The 19,714-nt window shown below is 47.1% G+C and overlaps 1 protein-coding gene across 12 annotated transcripts in view; it reads left to right on the top strand.

The window, feature by feature from the left end:
• The window catches only part of LOC129821338 (formin-like protein 2), a 79,149-nt gene that overhangs the window by 25,917 nt on the left and 33,518 nt on the right, over positions 1 to 19,714 (top strand). For all 12 annotated transcript variants that reach the window (XM_055878921.1, XM_055878918.1, XM_055878917.1 and 9 more), the window contains exons 2-3: positions 8,854 to 8,937; positions 14,671 to 14,751. In XM_055878921.1, coding sequence (XP_055734896.1) covers positions 8,854 to 8,937; positions 14,671 to 14,751 — 165 coding nt within the window. The remainder of the gene's footprint in view (positions 1 to 8,853; positions 8,938 to 14,670; positions 14,752 to 19,714) is intronic.

Here is a 19,714-nt window from a genome sequence, read left to right as displayed (position 1 = left end):
GACTAATCACATGGCTATGTAAGAAGTTGGCACAAATGAGTTGGCTGTTGGCATACTGCTTTTATCCAACGCCCTGTTTCAGATTTTTCACCTTTGAAAAGCTTGACTCACTCTTCCAAGCCGAGAAATGAATTAGCCTAATTGACGGAGCCTATCTCAAAGTGAAGACATAGCCCATGTTCGGTGAAGGTTCTCCGCTGGTCTGTGACAACAGCGAATGAAGCAAAAAAATTCAATAAATCGTGTTTTTTTTGTTGTTGTAGCTGTCGGAGGCAATTTCCCTTGGACCTCGAGGGAGGTGGTGGAGGGAGGTGGAAGGTTTGAGCCAAGTGCCGCCTGTCTGTCTGCCTGTCTGTCTGCCTGGCCTGTATGAGTCATGTAATGGGAGGTTGGCGCAGAGCTCCTGCTCGGTCCCCTGTGTCTGTAGTCTGTATGGCACACTGAGTTTAAATCAATATCTGGGCTGTTTATTTAAAGGTGATGGGGTCGTTAGTCAATGGAGGTCCTCATTCGCGGTGCACGGAGGGGACTGTATTTCCCGTCCAAACACAGAGAATGTGTATTTCGCGAAGGTTGTCCACATCGTGTGTTTTATGTGCCACGCGGGACAGGGTTGCTGGATATCCATCACATTTCTAGTTGTTAGCCAGGAGTTCAAAAGGAGAATGTCCTTCACCAATAGGCTCCTATTCTCAGCGGTGGATTTCCCAATTCGGTAGTATGAAGTAGGTCTTCACAGACCCGTATGTTTTCACGAGGCTGAATGTGACCTTGGATTGGATTTATCTTCCTCAGAGAGGACACATTCACACCAAATGTGGCTTGCTACTACTGAACGGGCCATGCATGCCTAGATGTTAGCGAACATGTCAGACCCTTTTAGAAGCTGGAGAGGAAGACCAGCCTTGTTTACAGTGTACAGAAAATACCTCAGGTCATCAACCAGGAAGGCCAAGAGATGACACGTTTCGTTCTGCCCAATGAGCTAGCTCTGCCTTTCAGTTTGTTCAAGACTATTTCTTTTACTTGTGCATTGGGATTGTGTTGACTACGGTAGGCTGCTTTAAAACACCGGGAGCCAATTAAAAGAGTAGTGCAATGACATCCCTGTTGGGCATATTTTATTTTGACTATAAAGTTCACGTCAAAGTTTATTGGCCAATATTTTGTCCGTAAATGTCTAGGTCGTACATAACACTACGACCTATGTGTGTCCCACTGCTCATAAAACAACCATTAGTGTTGTTTCTATCTCAATAGCTAGGCTATTTAGGCATGCAATGCCTAAATAGGGGCCTAACATATTAGCAAGTGCTATTGCAGTCTGTTCTCCACAAGCCACTTCAGTTGGCCCACAAATTGAGCATGTTACTGAACTGAGGATGGTCATCCATGTTGTAGGTGAGAGAGGGGGTCAAGTGGAGTTGCGAGGCTGTTCCTCTCCTCTCACCAGTCAACGACACCCCATCCATACACGCACACTTTCTCCCGTAGCCTCCGATGAGGGAAACCCGAACCGGGCGCTATGAGAGCATGTCACAGCTCATTATGGGGAAGGGTGTGGGGGGTATAAAGGTGCTAGAAGTGGCCTCTGCTTGAGTTGGAGCGTCACCAAGGACAGGAAGCTAGCCCACAGGGCCGAGCGTGCAGCACTGAGTCAGCCAGCCAGCAGTCTGCACTACTGCACCTACGTCAGTGACACTGCCACAAATCCATCTGTCCCGGGGGCCAAGGGCTACTGCCGGGCTCCAAACATAACAAGGCAGCAGGAAGGAGGAATTAACTTTCATTAATTGTTTCGCCTCCCTAATTCGAGCATGTCATCTGATTGATGTATAGGGGTTGTGTTTCAGTGGCTCTGTGTGTTTAATGCGCTGGCCACTGCTTGCGGGTGTATGTCACTTTATTGTGACGGGCTGCTCAGGTCTAGTGTTCCCTTTTAATGTGCTTAGGGAAAGAAAGGGGGGTAGCTACTAGCTAGCAATGTTAGCAGTCAGGTTCCTGGCCAGACAGTCGATGGAGCTCAGTTGCCTCCAATTCCCTCCAGTCAGCAGGCTGCTTGTCTCAGTGCTCCTACTGAATACTAATGTAATGTTCTGTTCGCGCAGTGGTGGGAGACAGTGAGGGCATGGCAAGCTAGTAGGCAGACGAGTGCTTGTGTTGTATCCTCACATGGCCTTTCCCCCAGCAGCCATCACCATGAAAAAAAAATACTAGTCTACTGTAGAACTCTATAGTATCCCTCGATCATGTGTAGTACTGACTATATCATTTTGTAAATACTGTAGAATACTGTACTACACACTGTATTGATATGCTATTCCCCTCCCCCATGTCCCAATTACTGCCACCCATGAGTGAGAAACCTACATGCCAAGTATAGACCGTATATTGGGTTCCCTACAGGTTATAGAAAAGAGCAGAAGTCCTGAACCTAGCTATTCAGACCACAGTCCTACCTACTTACAGGTTATAGAAAATAGCAGAAGTCCTGAACCTAGTTGTTCAGACCCCAGTCCTACCTACTTACAGGTTATAGAAAAGAGCAGAAGCCCTGAACCTAGCTGTTCAGACCCCAGTCCTACCTACTTACAGGTTATAGAAAAGAGCAGAAGTCCTGAACCTAGCTGTTCAGACCACAGTCCTACCTACTTACAGGTTATAGAAAATAGCAGAAGTCCTGAACCTAGCTGTTCAGACCCCAGTCCTACCTTCTTACAGGTTATAGAAAAGAGCAGAAGTCATGAACCCAGCTGTTCAGACCCCAGTCCTACCTACTTACAGTTAATAGAAAATAGCAGAAGTCCTGAACCTAGCTGTTCAGACCCCAATCCTACCTACTTACAGGTTATAGAAAAGAGCAGAAGTCCTGAACCTAGCTGTTCAGACCCCAGTCCTACCTACTTACAGGTTATAGAAAATAGCAGAAGTCCTGAACCTAGCTGTTCAGACCCCAGTCCTACCTACTTACAGTTTATAGAAAAGAGCAGAAGTCCTGAACCTAGCTGTTCAGACCCCAGTCCTACCTACTTACAGGTTATAGAAAAGAGCAGAAGTCCTGAACCTAGCTGTTCAGACCCCAGTCCTACCTACTTACAGGTTATAGAAAAGAGCAGAAGCCCTGAATCTAGCTGTTCAGACCCCAGTCCTACCTACTTACAGGTTATAGAAAAGAGCAGAAGTCCTGAACCTAGCTGTTCAGACCCCAGTCAAACCTACTTACAGGTTATAGAAAAGAGCAGAAGCCCCGAACCTAGCTGTTCAGACCCCAGTCCTACCTACTTACAGGTTATAGAAAAGAGCAGAAGCCCTGAACCTAGCTGTTCAGACCCCAGTCCTACCTACTTACAGGTTATAGAAAAGAGCAGAAGCCCTGAACCTAGCTGTTCAGACCCCAGTCCTACCTACTTACAGGTTATAGAAAAGAGCAGAAGCCCTGAATCTAGCTGTTCAGACCCCAGTCCTACCTACTTACCGGTTATAGAAAAGAGCAGAAGTCCTGAACCTAGCTGTTCAGACCCCAGTCCTTCCTACTTACAGGTTATAGAAAAGAGCAGAAGCCCTGAACCTAGCTGTTCAGACCCCAGTCCTACCTACTTACAGGTTATAGAAAAGAGCAGAAGTCCTGAACCCAGCTGTTCAGACCCCAGTCCTACCTACTTACAGGTTATAGAAAAGAGCAGAAGTCCTGAACCTAGCTGTTCAGACCCCAGTCCTACCTACTTACAGGTTATAGAAAAGAGCAGAAGCCCTGAACCTAGCTGTTCAGACCCCAGTCCTACCTACTTACAGGTTATAGAAAAGAGCAGAAGCCCTGAACCCAGCTGTTCAGACCCCAGTCCTACCTACTTACAGGTTATAGAAAAGAGCAGAAGTCCTGAACCTAGCTGTTCAGACCCCAGTCCTACCTACTTACAGGTTATAGAAAGAGCAGAAGCCCTGAACCCAGCTGTTCAGACCCCAGTCCTACCTACTTACAGGTTATAGAAAAGAGTAGAAGTCCTGAACCTAGCTGTTCAGACCCCAGTCCTACCTACTTACAGGTTATAGAAAAGAGCAGAAGTCCTGAACCTAGCTGTTCAGACCCCAGTCCTACCTACTTACAGGTTATAGAAAAGAGCAGAAGCCCCGAACCTAGCTGTTCAGACCCCAGTCCTACCTACTTACAGGTTATAGAAAAGAGCAGAAGTCCTGAACCCAGCTGTTCAGACCCCAGTCCTACCTACTTACAGGTTATAGAAAAGAGCAGAAGCCCTGAACCTAGCTGTTCAGACCCCAGTCCTACCTACTTACAGGTTATAGAAAAGAGCAGAAGCCCTGAACCTAGCTGTTCAGACCCCAGTCCTACCTACTTACAGGTTATAGAAAAGAGCAGAAGCCCTGAACCTAGCTGTTCAGACCCCAGTCCTACCTACTTACAGGTTATAGAAAAGAGCAGAAGCCCTGAACCTAGCTGTTCAGACCCCAGTCCTACCTACTTACAGGTTATAGAAAAGAGCAGAAGTCCTGAACCTAGCTGTTCAGACCCCAGTCCTACCTACTTACAGGTTATAGAAAAGAGCAGAAGCCCTGAACCTAGCTGTTCAGACCCCAGTCCTACCTACTTACAGGTTATAGAAAAGAGCAGAAGCCCTGAACCTAGCTGTTCAGACCCCAGTCCTACCTACTTACAGGTTATAGAAAAGAGCAGAAGTCCTGAACCCAGCTGTTCAGACCCCAGTCCTACCTACTTACAGGTTATAGAAAAGAGCAGAAGTCCTGAACCTAGCTGTTCAGACCCCAGTCCTACCTACTTACAGGTTATAGAAAAGAGCAGAAGCCCTGAACCTAGCTGTTCAGACCCCAGTCCTACCTACTTACAGGTTATAGAAAAGAGCAGAAGCCCTGAACCCAGCTGTTCAGACCCCAGTCCTACCTACTTACAGGTTATAGAAAAGAGCAGAAGTCCTGAACCTAGCTGTTCAGACCCCAGTCCTACCTACTTACAGGTTATAGAAAGAGCAGAAGCCCTGAACCCAGCTGTTCAGACCCCAGTCCTACCTACTTACAGGTTATAGAAAAGAGCAGAAGTCCTGAACCTAGCTGTTCAGACCCCAGTCCTACCTACTTACAGGTTATAGAAAAGAGCAGAAGTCCTGAACCTTGCTGTTCAGACCCCAGTCCTACCTACTTACAGGTTATAGAAAAGAGCAGAAGCCCCGAACCTAGCTGTTCAGACCCCAGTCCTACCTACTTACAGGTTATAGAAAAGAGCAGAAGCCCCGAACCGAGCTGTTCAGACCCCAGTCCTACCTACTTACAGGTTATAGAAAAGAGCAGAAGCCCTGAACCTAGCTGTTCAGACCCCAGTCCTACCTACTTACAGGTTATAGAAAAGAGCAGAATCCCTGAACCTAGCTGTTCAGACCCCAGTCCTACCTACTTACAGGTTATAGAAAAGAGCAGAAGCCCTGAACCTAGCTGTTCAGACCCCAGTCCTACCTACTTACAGGTTATAGAAAAGAGCAGAAGCCCTGAGCCCAGCTGTTCAGACCCCAGTCCTACCTACTTACAGGTTATAGAAAAGAGCAGAAGTCCTGAACCTAGCTGTTCAGACCCCAGTCCTACCTACTTACAGGTTATAGAAAAGAGCAGAAGCCCTGAACCTAGCTGTTCAGACCCCAGTCCTACCTACTTACAGGTTATAGAAAAGAGCAGAAGTCCTGAACCTAGCTGTTCAGACCCCAGTCCTACCTACTTACAGGTTATAGAAAAGAGCAGAAGCCCTGAACCTAGCTGTTCAGACCCCAGTCCTACCTACTTACAGGTTATAGAAAAGAGCAGAAGCCCTGAACCCAGCTGTTCAGACCCCAGTCCTACCTACTTACAGGTTATAGAAAGAGCAGAAGCCCTGAACCCAGCTGTTCAGACCCCAGTCCTACCTACTTACAGGTTATAGAAAAGAGTAGAAGTCCTGAACCTAGCTGTTCAGACCCCAGTCCTACCTACTTACAGGTTATAGAAAAGAGCAGAAGTCCTGAACCTAGCTGTTCAGACCCCAGTCCTACCTACTTACAGGTTATAGAAAAGAGCAGAAGCCCCGAACCTAGCTGTTCAGACCCCAGTCCTACCTACTTACAGGTTATAGAAAATAGCAGAAGTCCTGAACCTAGCTGTTCAGACCCCAGTCCTACCTACTTACAGGTTATAGAAAAGAGCAGAAGTCCTGAACCTAGCTGTTCAGACCCCAGTCCTACCTACTTACAGGTTATAGAAAAGAGCAGAAGCCCTGAACCTAGCTGTTCAGACCCCAGTCCTACCTACTTACAGGTTATGGACAATTTGCTCTTTTAGTGTTTGTCCAGTACATTTCCTCGAGGACAAAGCCCAAACAAGGTAACACAAGCTAATTAAAAAAAAGATAATAAAACAAAAGATAATAAAACAAAAACACTACAGTGAATACTACAGTATACTACACACATATCTGCAAATACACTATGGTAAATACTACGGTATTATTCAGTGTAGTGTTTTTGCACATGAAGCCCACACGATTGACAGTCATTGGAATTTTGCGCAGGTCCCAAATAGCACAATATTCCCTATAAAGTACACGATTTTTGACCAGACAATATCTTCCTCGGTCACTGGTTCCCTACAGTAAAAGTTAAGCCTGTATGGCAAATTGATCTCGTGTTATGCATGGTCATTTCCATCCGGTTGTATTCATTTTGGGAAGGATGTTGAACACTGGCCTATCCCTTTATGTCTTCGGTTGTTGAATAAGAGAATTGCATTATTTATTTTTTTCACCAGGCAACACTTGGCATGTCATCACCTTCCTTCCCAACCCTGATGCTTGCTGTGTCTCTCAGGCCCTTCCACACACATATTGCTTAGACTGAGACACGGGGTTACTCTCCGTCTCCCGACTGTATCCTGGTTTCACTCGGTCATGGAAAACGACAAGGTCCCAGGATATTCTCCATCCGTCTTCCAGTCGCTCTCGTCGCCATGCGACTCTGGAAAATTCTGTGACGGAAAAATATAGGGCCCGGACCCAGTGCTGAACACACATTGATAGATGATCGTGCCAATTAAAACGGAGAAAAAATAACCCGAAACTGTACACTGTAAAATTGTCAATTTTTTTTCTTCCTTAAGCAGTGGAAAACATTCACTCTGCACCACTGGTAGCCTGTGTTTATAACCGAGACATGTCCAACAGTCATAGTGGGCTATTCCACAGTAACAGAATGAGGCAGACACTCAAAACTTTTAAATGTATGTCAAACAAAACATAAACCAATGATTGCAAAGTAAACAAGCCGTACAACTCTATGCATAGTGTTGTACGGTTTGTTTAACATTGCAATCATTGGTTATTGTTTGACATATATTTGAAAGTGAAAAGCCTTAGCATCGTTCTGTTACTGTGGAATTGCCCATTCATTTTTGGGTTGTGTTTCACAACACAGACCGACAATCACTCAAACGAAACGAAACATGTTCTACCAAATCTAGGTTATTTGTTTAAAGTGTAGTTTTCATCTCGAAAGAATAGGTTGTAGCCTAACCCATTTATATAAAATGTGTTGTTTCTGAGTATTTGGAAATGTTACGGTCACGTGTGTTTTGTGTGCGTCAGTGAGTGTACGTGTGCTGCCCCGTGAATTTGGGTGGGTGGTGCGATTTGAGCACCAGCTAATTGTTTCAGTCTTTTCGAATGCACTTGTGGGTAGGGTATAGTCGGGGCCGGGGCCAAAACGAGACGACTGCAGTCTTCGGGGGGAACGTTACATGAAGCAGATGTTATTTGAAAGTAGGGCGAGCGAACGGAAAAAGAAAGGCGTTGTGCAATGGATGATGGAGGTCTTGTTTTTACACATGTAGCAGTTTAACACACACACACACACACACACACACACACACACACACACACACACACACACACACACACACACACACACACACACACACACACACACACACACACACACACACACACTTTACACATGTAACCAACACATGGGTGTTGAATAGTAAGCCTCTGATACAACACATTACTGTCTGCTGCAAGTCACTTTCAAATCCTCCTAACGAAGTAGCTTTTTGTTTGAGATCCCAATTACCAAACAAGACGAAGTAGAAAGTTGTCTTAGTGGCTAAACAATTCGGTTGGATGTTTACAGTTTGTTTTAGTGAGTGGTTTAGCTACAGTAACGTTAGCTAAATCTAAGATGACATACTGCATGTGAGACAACCATATCCGATTGCAGAGGACCCATTTCAACGCCAAAAAGGAGTTTGAATTTCTGTCAATGAGGACGTAACACTGGGTAGACTAATCCAACCACTCCCGTACTGCCTCCCACCCCTATCTTACTCTGTCAGTATGTGATCCTGCCGGTTGCATGTATAAAATGCAATCCCACAGAATGATGACACACGCAGCTCCAAACACTCATGGTGCTGTGCCTTGGGGATTAAGTGGTGCTTCATGCTGCTTGTTGTAACAGAGGGGTGAAGAGAGGCTTGTCACACACACACAGAGAGAGAGAGAGAGAGAGAGAGAGAGAGAGAGAGAGAGAGAGAGAGAGAGAGAGAGAGAGAACTACTACTAGCTCTACAGACTACAGACAGGGGTTATATTTGGTTATCCTCCCCTAGCCCCAGAGTCAGACTCCTTAGTAGGGGGAGACACTCTGTCCTCGCCCTGTCACCCCTTAACCATAGGGCTCTGGTCAAAAGTAGTGCACTATACATGGAATAGGGTGCCACTTGGGACGCAGGTCTGACAGTTGCATCTGGCATTTTGGGTGGGCGTTTCGTACATTTTATAATTGCGATGTTTCTCTGTTTCTCTTTCAGAACTCGATGAACCTTCCTCCAGACAAAGCGCGACTATTGCGGCAGTACGACAACGAGAAGAAGTGGGAACTCATCTGTGATCAGGTGGGATGTTGTTTACTCACCTTCATTAACCTGTTCACAATGTCCTAGTTTAGAATCTAATGTCCGGTGTGTCAGTCAGGGACGGACTTGAACCAGAAATCAACATTTCAAACATACCGGCCCATTTTTTTCCCCGAGGGAGGGAGGCCCCCACACAGGCCCATTTTATTCCCCTTGATCCCCATTATTAGCTAAATAATTATAATTTTGTGCAACAAGCCTCAATTTGACCGGCACACGTGGCTAAAGATGGACCAGCCCATCTGGCAGTATGGCCGGTCCATTTCTGACTCAAGTCACTAGTCTAAACAACTGAGAGGGCACTCTGTGTGTGTTGATCCCTTTACCCATGTACCATTGGTCTCCCACTGCTCCCATTGTCCAGTAGGGACCTCGGTCCCCCAAGTCCTCACCTAGCTGGTCAAGTTGGTGAGGTGGCCCTGCTGGGGTGCAGATGATTCTGTAGAAAGCAGTACATTCACTCTCTCCAGTGAGTGGAGGGAAGAATGACAGGGGTTTCCCGGTGTGTTCAGCAGCCCGAGTAGGGCTCTGGTCAGAAGTAGTGCACTATATAGGGAATAGGGTGCCATTTGGGATGCAACCAGTGTGATTTCTGCTTCCCTGAGCAGAGTGAAAAGATGAGAGGGAGAGAGGGACCACCAAGCACTCGCTCAGGCTAAGGATACCATTGATATACAGCCTCCCTGAACACAATAGACAGAGTGGGGAAGTGGGCAGAATATGCTATTTGCTGCCTGGTCGTTTAAATGTGTTTAGACGTTTTTGAATTGTGACCAGAGTTAATATTCCTGTCAGTGTCACACATCAAGTGATGGGAAGTCATCGGGCATTTCTCAATGGCTCCATATTCCCTGGTTAGTGTACTATGTTTGTCCCTGTACCATAGGGTTCTGGTCAAAACTAGTGTACTACAGGGGAGAGTGGGGTAAGTTGTGCCATTTTTTTTACACGCCGTATCACTCTGTCAAGGAAAATATAGTATTCTTTCTAACAAAGATTTCTTCATATATTTCAGGATGCTGTGTATCCCTAGAAATATTCAGAGTTCATGTTAACATTACAGTTTTGAAAACATAACTTGTAGAAAAACAGTGGTCTCCCCGGGTATGGCGTAAGTTGAGCCGCGGGACGGTAAGTTAAGCGGCTACAAGTTTCTGTACTGAATGGAATATTACCACTACCTTTTTAAATCATGTCTATCTTTATTTCCCAAACACATTTCAACACGATTGCACAATCTCTTTTTTTTTTTTGTCTTTTAAGCATTTTAAGCATCTTTTTTTTTAGCACTTTTAACATAGGCCAGGCTCTGTTGTTACCTCATATCCCAGCGATAATGCCTTGCATTACGCCTCTGAAGAAAACACTTCAATTTGCTCAACTTGCCATTGTCTCAACGATTGGCTTAATTTACCCCATGGTTATTGGTTCAACTTACTCCAAGGCAAACATTTTGACTATATTAGCCCACACAGCTACAAGGATGCACTTTCATGTTAGGTTTAGGACCTCATATTGAAGCTTATACTGATGTATAGTACAATCTTAAAATGATCTACTTTGGTTTAGATACAAGCAGCATGAAACCTCTAACACAATAAATTAACGTGACATTTTTTTTTTTTTTTTTTTTTTTACCTAACTTGCTTACCACTTTTATCCATGTGTTTTCTTCCTTCACAGACTCAATGAAATGTTATATTTTTTGGTCAAATGGTTTATTTTGTTGTATGGTTTCATAGAAACAAGGGTGGCTCAATTTAGCCCTTTGGCTCAACTTAACCCACTCTCCCCTATAGGGAACAGGTTTTTATTCAGGACACAGATTCAGAATGACTCTCCTCCTTGTGAAGAGTGATCGGTCAGCTGTTTAAAGATCGCCTGATGGAATTCTGTCCTGGGGAAAGTTTTGGAAGTGAGAAGCGAGGCGGGCATCCAACATTTTGTTCGCTGTTTGCGGAAACAAAGTTGGGTCATATTGCTAAAAATAGACTTCTGCATGTTCATGTTTGCCGTCAGAATAACTAACCCGTGTGAAAGCCGAGTTGTGTGGATAAAATGTTTTCCATGTCATATTACAACAACAGCTCATTTCGTTGTGTAACCATTGCAACTGCGATGTTCGGAGGGGTAGCCAGAGAAACAAGGCCGACAGGTACATTCAGGGGGGTTGAAATATTCAACCTTTGTTAGGGCAATTAAGATGGATAAAATATTAAAGATGCTCTTCTCACAACGAAAAAACAAGGAAAGGAGATTATTCTAAAGTATGCCTGCAGGAAGAACATGATGCGTTGACCAATGTCCAATTATCCTCATCAGAGACTTTATCATGTAATGCCTAATGAGCCTTTCTTTGACCCACAGTAGACCTCTCTCAGCTACTTCATGGCTTCATCCCAAATGGCACCCTATTCCCGATAATGCACTACTTAAGTGCACTATATAGGGAATAGGGTGCCATTTGGGACATCCTGTCTGGCTCCTCCGATTGTCAATGCCACGTGGGTGGAATGTTGAGACTGGTATGTTGAGCAATGGTTTTGAGAGTTATTTTAATGGTGCTTCCAGCTTCAGCCTTTAGATAGGGAAAGCCATTGAAGTGCTGTCTCTCTGGAAATATCTCTGCCTCTCAACTCGTTCATCCAGCAACAGAGAAGAGAGAGGCTTGCTTACTTTGGGCTCCCGAGTGGCGCAGCGGGCTAGGGCACTGCATCTCAGTGCTAGAGGCGTCACTACAGACCCTTCGTTCGATTCCAGGCTGTATCACAACCTGCCGTGATTGGGAGTCCCACGTGCACAATTGGCCCAGCGTCGTCCGGGTTTGGGCGGGTTAGGCCGCCATTGTAGATAAGAATTTGTTCTTAACTGACTTGCCTGGTTAAATAAAACATAAACTTCTCCATTAATAGTGGAATTGTAATGATTTAATAGATCCTCTGCCTGCCTGCCCAGTATTGTTGTATGTTCTCTCTCCCTTTGAACTCGGGGGAGACTCCTCTCCGCCACTCCGCACTGCAGCAGGATTTGAACTCGGGGCTTCACATGGCAGCTCAGTTCTAATTACCAGGAAGTCACTCCTCCTCTTTATCTAGTGGCTATACAGCACACACAGGATATTACAAACACAGCTGGCACTGCACCCGATTAACCCCCGACCCCCCCCCGTCTCCCCGTCTCCCAGCAGTATCCCGCTCGGGCCCCATGCTGCAGGTGCAGAGGAGATGAGGAGGGAGTCTACTATTACTACAGCTTCGATGGAATCCAGATCACGATCCTCCTCCCACAGATGGCTGTCATAGACCATGCGGGAACTCTTTTATATGTTTCCCTATAAATCTCATATACTTTCCGTACGCTATGGCCTGCCACATATATCCCCCTGTCCTTTTACCAGCAACATATGCAGCTTGTCTGTCACCAACAACGGGGGGGGGCCATCCCAAAATCGTACACTATTCCCTTTACAGTGCACTACTTTTGACCAGAGCCCTACGGGTGCCATTTGGGAAGCACACCATGCTGTTTTCATTGGAGCAGCAAGTCAAGCTCCCTCTCCTGCATGGAGCTGTCCTCTCTCCTGTTATTGTGACTGAGAGGCAACAGCCCTCACTCGTGCGGTGCTGAATGTAATGGCGAGGCCATCGGCACCATCACACAGCCAGCAATGCGATGATCAAACACCCAGAAAATAAACACAACGCTCAGGCTGCCTCCCAAATGCCATCCTATTACCTATGTAGTGCACTTGATAGGGAATAGGATGCCATTTGAGACAAGGCTACTGATTTACACAATCTGCATGTCTGACCCGGGTTGACATGGCCTAGCGACATGTAGTGAGCTCTGAGCGATGTTATTGGCCGCTGTAACGGTTCTGGTGTGATTTGTGATTCTCATTCCCGTTCGGAGTGATCCAAATCCTCCGCTAATCCCTCTGACGTGAATTTGGAGGACTGTGGGGGAAATTATGGCCTAAAAGCTGCCTACTGCCAGCCCCAGACAGTCGGTCAGGGCAAACAAGGCAGCCAGCCTGCGTCCTGAGCTCTTAGCAGTCACAGATGCACTCTGAACAGCCTTCGAAGGCACCCACCGCATAGACACAAAGCTATGAGAGTCTGATGATTCTGATCTGGGATCTGGAGCTGTGTAGGCTAGTTAATCACCTTTCTGTACTGGCCACTTTGACCATAGTCAGTCCTACAAGCCCTGGTCAAAAGTTGTGCACTGTGAAGGGAATAGGTTGCCATTTGGGATGGAACCCTGTCTGTCACCTACAGACGAGCCGACAAGTAATCATTCGATATCAGGGCAGTGTGGTGTGGTCTGCCTGGGTTTGTTTAATGCCAGTTCATTAAACCTGAGGAGACTGCCTCTCTCTGACACAACAGTCTACCTCTGGCAAGATGGTAGCCAACCTGGTCTCAAACATATTACATATTACTAAAATCCGTGCCACTCCATTTAGTATGATATGTTACTTTACATTAGGTTACATTACATTGGCCAATGTAATAGCGGTCATAAAATATAATACGTATAGTATCCTACGTTTTGATCACACCAGTTTGATTTGATCCATTTAGTATGATATATTACGTTCAACTGCTTTAGTATGATATATTACGTTCAACTACTTTAGTAGGATATAATCCATTCAACTACTTTAGTATTTTATATTACGTTCAACTACTTTAGTATGATATATTACATTCAACTGCTTTAGTATGATATATTACATTCAACTACTTTAGTATGATATATTACGTTCAACTACTTTAGTATGATATATTACGTTCAACTGCTTTAGTATGATATATTACATTCAACTACTTTAGTATGATATATTACGTTCAACTACTTTTTCATGATATATTACATTCAACTACTTTAGTATAATATACTATGTTAGGTTAGGGGTTAAGGTTCGGATTAAAATTTAGTTTAAAGGGTTAGGGGAAGAGTTAGCTAACATGCTAAGTAGTTGCAAAGTTGCTAATGAACTAAAATGCCAAAGTTGTCCGTGATGAGATTCAAACATGCAACCTCCGGGTTGCTAGACCTTTGCTTATACGCCCACACATCCACCTCGACCAACGAGCCTAATTTGACGAGTCTGTGATAGTGGAGCCGCTGTGAGTGATGACCTAGTGGCCTTTTATTAGAGTGCGATATACGCACGGGAAACTGTTGAGTGTGAAAAATCCAGCAGCGTTGTAGGTATTAAACCAAACCGGTGCGTCTGGCACCTACTACCATAACCCGTTCGAAGGCGCTTACATTTTCTGTCTTGCCCATTCACCCTCTGAATGGCACACATACACAATCCATGTCTCAAATGTCTCAAGGCTTAAAAACCCTTCTTTGACCAGTCTCCTCCCCTTCATCTACACTGATTGAAGTGGATTTAACAAGTGACATCAATATGGGATTATAGCTTTCAACTGGATTCACCTGGTTTATGTCGTGGAAAGAGTATGTTTTTAATGTTTTGTCTACTGAGTGTAAATCAACAACAGTGATGTGGTGTAGCCCTCAGGCTTGAGCGGAGTAGTTTGTCACAATCGCCAGTAAACCAAATGACAGTTAAAGCTGTCCCCTTTAACCCTCCACAGTTAGCTGAGTAACTACAGAATGAGGGTGAAAGTCATCTGTGTTTTTGTGTTCTCTCCGTCTCCTCCTCTCTCTCTTCTCTCTCGCTCCCTCTCACAGGAACGATTCCAAGTGAAGAACCCCCCCCACACATACATCCAGAAGCTGAGGGGCTTTCTGGACCCGGCCGCCACCAGGAAGGTAAGAGTGTGGATTCTTCTCGGACAACTGTTCCCCTGCCTCAGCTTCTTCCTTCCCCTCTCAGCTCAACACCACCAGTGTTACATTCATTTGTAGCAAAACATGTTGCAATGTAATAACATATTGTTTTCTTATTGGACAAGTTCACGTAGTCCCTTCCCATTTAGCCCCTTTTGCCTCCGTTTCGTTCCTAGTGAATGTGACCCAGGGTATCCCCACCGTACAGCTGTGTTGCCCTGAGAAGTAGTGGGCCCTGGGAGTGAACATGGCCTTGCGGAGCCATAGCTAACAGGAGCGTTATGATATCGTGCCGGTGGTAGTGTTAGGGGAGGGAAGCAGCCAGTACCGGCTGAGGCTGACTCTCTGGCCAAAGGAGTTGGAGAGGCGAGAAGGTTTTCCAGAGTAAAGTGTCAGTCAGCGTTCAGGCCTCGCCAATAGGAAGAGGCTTGCGGAGGGAGATAGTGCCGCTGTCCCGATGGGATGCGTTCCAAATGTCGCCCGATTCCCTATATAGTGCACTACTTTTGACCAAGGCCCATAGGGTATATAGGGAATTCTATAGGGAGTATGTTGCCATTTGGAACGAGGCCACAAAGTTGTCTCTGTAATAAAAACAAATAAGCGCCGAGCGACTCTGCCAGAGTGACATCAAATTGCTGCAGATAATTAAATTACGCTGACTGACTGGAGGTTTCGGAGCGACATCATATGCTACGGGAGCGTGAAGAGAGCAAGAAAGCAGTTCTAGATCAGCCAATGGATGTGACTTCTGCTACGGAGATAGAATATCTGCCTATGCCCCCCCCCCCCCCCCCCCCCTAGCTGACTAGTGAAGATCTAGGTTGGATTGTTTCGAGTATTCAATTTTTCATAGTTTTGAAGTGTGTTCCTCGTCTCTCCCCGGTCGAAAAAGCAAAGAGAACATGTCATGCATCTTGTATCGCGACACGCCTTGTATTTTGGCACTCCTGCAGCCCTGGCTGCATTATCGATGTCCCTTCTAAGCTTGGGGCGTACGTCTCCCTCAGAGCATCGCCCCGCTCTTAGGGTTGTATCCCAAAATGGCACCCTATTCCCTTTCCAGTGCACTACTTTCGACCAGAGCCCTATGGACCCTGGTCAAAAGTAGAGGACGACAAAGGGAATAGGGGTGCCATTTGGGACGCACCCGTGTCGACTCTCTGATGATACAGAACATGACTGAAGGACTAACGTTCCTCTCTGGAGATGAAGGAGAATAGGAGGATGATGAAGAGCAACACTGGAGAGGAGAAGTGAGGAATAGCGAAGAATAAAGAGAGGAAGGAGGATGGTAGATAACAAGTGCTCATATTGTGGTCAGATGCAAGACTATGAGGAGGAGTGCATTGTGGGATGGGGCAGGGTTAGGCTTACTCCCTAATGGCACCCTAGTCCCTATAGTGCACTACTTTTGACTAGAGCCAAAAGTAGTGCATTATATAGGGAATAGGGTGCTATTTGGGATGTTGGCATGGTGAACGGGAAGATGGCTCCCAGATGACGGGAATGACTGGTCCAGGTTTAACTCTCTCTCAGGGTGTAAACACTTAGCACTGCCATGGCTGAAGGAAGGATTTATTACACACTATCTGCATCCCAAATGGCACCCTTTCCCTATATAGTGGTCTACTTTTGTCCAGGGTCCATAGGGAGTCCCATAGGTCTCTGGTCAACAGTAGTGCACTATATAGGGGATAGGATGCCATTTGTGACGCATTCACTGACTCCAGGGCCTGCATACGTTTAGGCAGCAAGCCCTCCCTGTCTTTGTTTGTCTAACACCGCTGACCAAAGTATAATCTTCCTCCATCTTTATTGAAACCGTTTTTCACGGGCTGGAATCGGGCCTTCAGCGAGAGGCAACAGCGCTTATTAAAACACGTCTCCGTTTTTTCGGCGACGAGCGGTTGGGCTCCTGTGTTTATTTTCACGTCCAAACGTCTGGGCTGTTTATCATATGCCCTGGGAACTATGAGTCGTCAGAGTCTGCTCCCTCCAGAGTTGGGCTTATACCATGCTCCAGCAACAGTCCGCGTGTCCCTCGCAGGAGGACAGCAGCCCGCATTAGAGGGAGTGGGGGAAAGAGACAGAAAGAGAGATGGAAAATGGAGAGAGACGGGGAAAGATAGTGTGTGAGAGAGAGAGAGAGAGAGAGAGAGAGATAGAGAGAGAGAGAAAGAGAGAGAGAGAGAGAGAGAGAGAGAACAGGGGAGAAAGAGAGAAAAGGGGAGAGAGAGATGCAGAAAAAGAGAGTTATGGTTTTACACTCCTGTTCAACCCCCTTTTCTTCAGACTCAAACAATTGCCACTTTGTGCCTCTGTGGAGAGCCGGAGCTGGAGGTCATTGCCGCCTCTTTACATATGCAGGCCCCCGTGCATTCCTCGCAGCCAAAGAGGAAGAGGTTCATTCCAAAAAACTCCCTAAGAATGTATCGGCCATTGATTTGTTTCCAGGATGACCTCTCCGGAGCGTGCACAGTTCTCCACTCATCAGAGCTCTCCACTCTACCTCTTTTCTCCTCTCTCACTCTCTCTTTGCTACCTCTCTCTTCCGCCTGTTTTCTCTGTTCTCTCTCTCTCCTCTCTCTCTTTTCTCTTCCTCCTCTCTCTTTCCCTGCTTTTTTTCTCTCTCTCTCCCTGCTCTCTCGTCTCGTTCCCCCTGCTCTCTCTCGTCTCATTCCCCCTGCCCTCTCTCTCTGTCTCGTCTCATTCCCCCTGCCCTCTCTCTCTCTCGTCTCGTTCCCCCTGCTCTCTCTCTCTCTCATCTCGTTCCCCCTGCTCTGTCTCATCTCGTTCCCCCTGCTCTCTCTCTCTCGTTTCGTTCCCCCTGCTTTCTCTCTCTGTCTCGTCTCGTTCCCCCTGCTCTCTCTCTCGTCTCGTTCCCCCTGCTCTCTCTCTCTCGTCTCGTTCCCCCTGCTCTCTCTCTCTGTCTCGTCTCGTTCCCCCTGCTCTCTCTCTCGTCTCGTTCCCCCTGCTCTCTCTCGTCTCGTTCCCCCTGCTCTGTCTCGTCTCATTCCCCTGCTCTCTCTCTCTGTCTCGTTCCCCCTGCTCTCTCTCTCTGTCTCGTTCCCCCTGCTCTCTCTCTCTGTCTCGTTCCCCCTGCTCTCTCTCTCTGTCTCGTTCCCCCTGCTCTCTCTCGTCTCGTTCCCCCTGCTCTGTCTCATCTCGTTACCCCTGCTCTCTCTCTCGTCTCGTTCCCCCTGCTCTCTCTCTCTGTCTCGTCTCGTTCCCCCTGCTCTCTCTCTCTGTCTCGTCTCGTTCCCCCTGCTCTCTCTCGTCTCGTTCCCCCTGCTCTGTCTCGTCTCATTCCCCCTGCTCTCTCTCTCTCGTTTCGTTCCCCCTGCTCTCTCTCGTCTCGTTCCCCCTGCTCTGTCTCGTCTCATTCCCCCTGCTCTCTCTCTCTCGTCTCGTTCCCCCTGCTCTGTCTCGTCTCATTCCCCCTGCTCTCTCTCTCTCGTCTCGTTCCCCCTGCTCTCTCTCTCTAGTCCCGTTCCCCCTGCTCTCTCTCTCTCGTCCCGTTCCCCCTGCTCTCTCTCTGTCTCGTCTCATTCCCCCTGCTCTGTCTCTCTCGTTTCGTTCCCCCTGCTCTCTCTCGCTGTCTCGTCTCGTTCCCCCTGCTCTGTCTCGTCTCATTCCCCCTGCTCTCTCTCTCTCATCTCGTTCCCCCTGCTCTGTCTCATCTCGTTCCCCCTGCTCTCTCTCTCGTCTCGTTCCCCTTCTCTCTCTCTCTGTCTCGTCTCGTTCCCCCTGCTCTGTCTCGTCTCATTCCCCCTGCTCTCTCTCTCTCGTCTCGTTCCCCCTGCTCTGTCTCGTCTCATTCCCCCTGCTCTCTCTCTCTCGTTTCGTTCCCCCTGCTCTCTCTCTGTCTCGTCTCGTTCCCCCTGCTCTGTCTCGTCTCATTCCCCCTGCTCTCTCTCTCTGTCTCGTCTCGTTCCCCCTGCTCTGTCTCGTCTCATTCCCCCTGCTCTCTCTCTCTCGTTTCGTTCCCCCTGCTCTCTCTCTCTCGTCTCGTTCCCCCTGCTCTCTCTGGATCTGAGCGGCAGCTGGTAGTACTTAGTGAGGAGCGATGTGTGTGTGTACGTGACCGCTGTGTGTGTGTGGGTCAGGGAGTCTGCGCAGTACACCTCACACTCGCTCCGCTTTCCATATAAACACACAAGGGGACTCCTCCCTAATAAAAACTCTGTTTCTCATCTCACATGTGCCAAACACACACCCCAGCTCAGTACTACAGGCCAAGGACCAGAGAAACCCTGCCAATAGGAACATGTCTGTCTGTCTGTCTGTCTGTCTGTCTGTCTGTCTGTCTGTCTGTCTGTCTGTCTGTCTGTCTGTCTGTCTGTCTGTCTGACTGACTGACTGACTGACTGACTGACTGACTGACTGACTGACTGATTGACTGATTGACTGACACTGGGCCCGGCTCTGTTTGTTTGGCACCCTATTCCTTTGCACTATATAGGGAATAGGGTGCTATTTGGGATGCCGCCAGCCATAGACACATCATGGAAAGGGAAGGTTCCAGCCCAGCCAAAAATGGGTTGATATGGAGACTGGGAGCCTCCTCCTCTGTCTCTGTCATTGGTGATGCAATGATTTCACCGTCTGCCATCAGGGAGGCTCTTCTCCTCCACTGAATGAGTAGTGATTCTTCTGGACGTTGATTATGAATGGTGATGGCAAGCCCTGTCGCTCACGCTACTGCTTTTTGGATTCCTCCGCGCAACTTTTGCGCAACAGGCTGCGAGGCGTTTGTTTGTAGTCTCGAGTCTTTTTGTCTGAAAGTGAAAGCAACGAGAGAGAGAGAGAGAGAGAGAGAGAGAGAGAGAGAGAGAGAGAGAGAGAGAGAGAGAGAGAGAGAGAGAGAGAGAACAACCTCCCCACAAACACTTGTGTCACGTTGCATATTCACATGCAGGGCAGGTCATACACTTCAGTCCAC

Source organism: Salvelinus fontinalis, chromosome 23 (genome assembly GCF_029448725.1).
Source record: "Salvelinus fontinalis isolate EN_2023a chromosome 23, ASM2944872v1, whole genome shotgun sequence".
Lineage (NCBI taxonomy): Eukaryota > Metazoa > Chordata > Actinopteri > Salmoniformes > Salmonidae > Salvelinus > Salvelinus fontinalis.
This window is presented reverse-complemented; position numbering and strand designations above follow the sequence as displayed.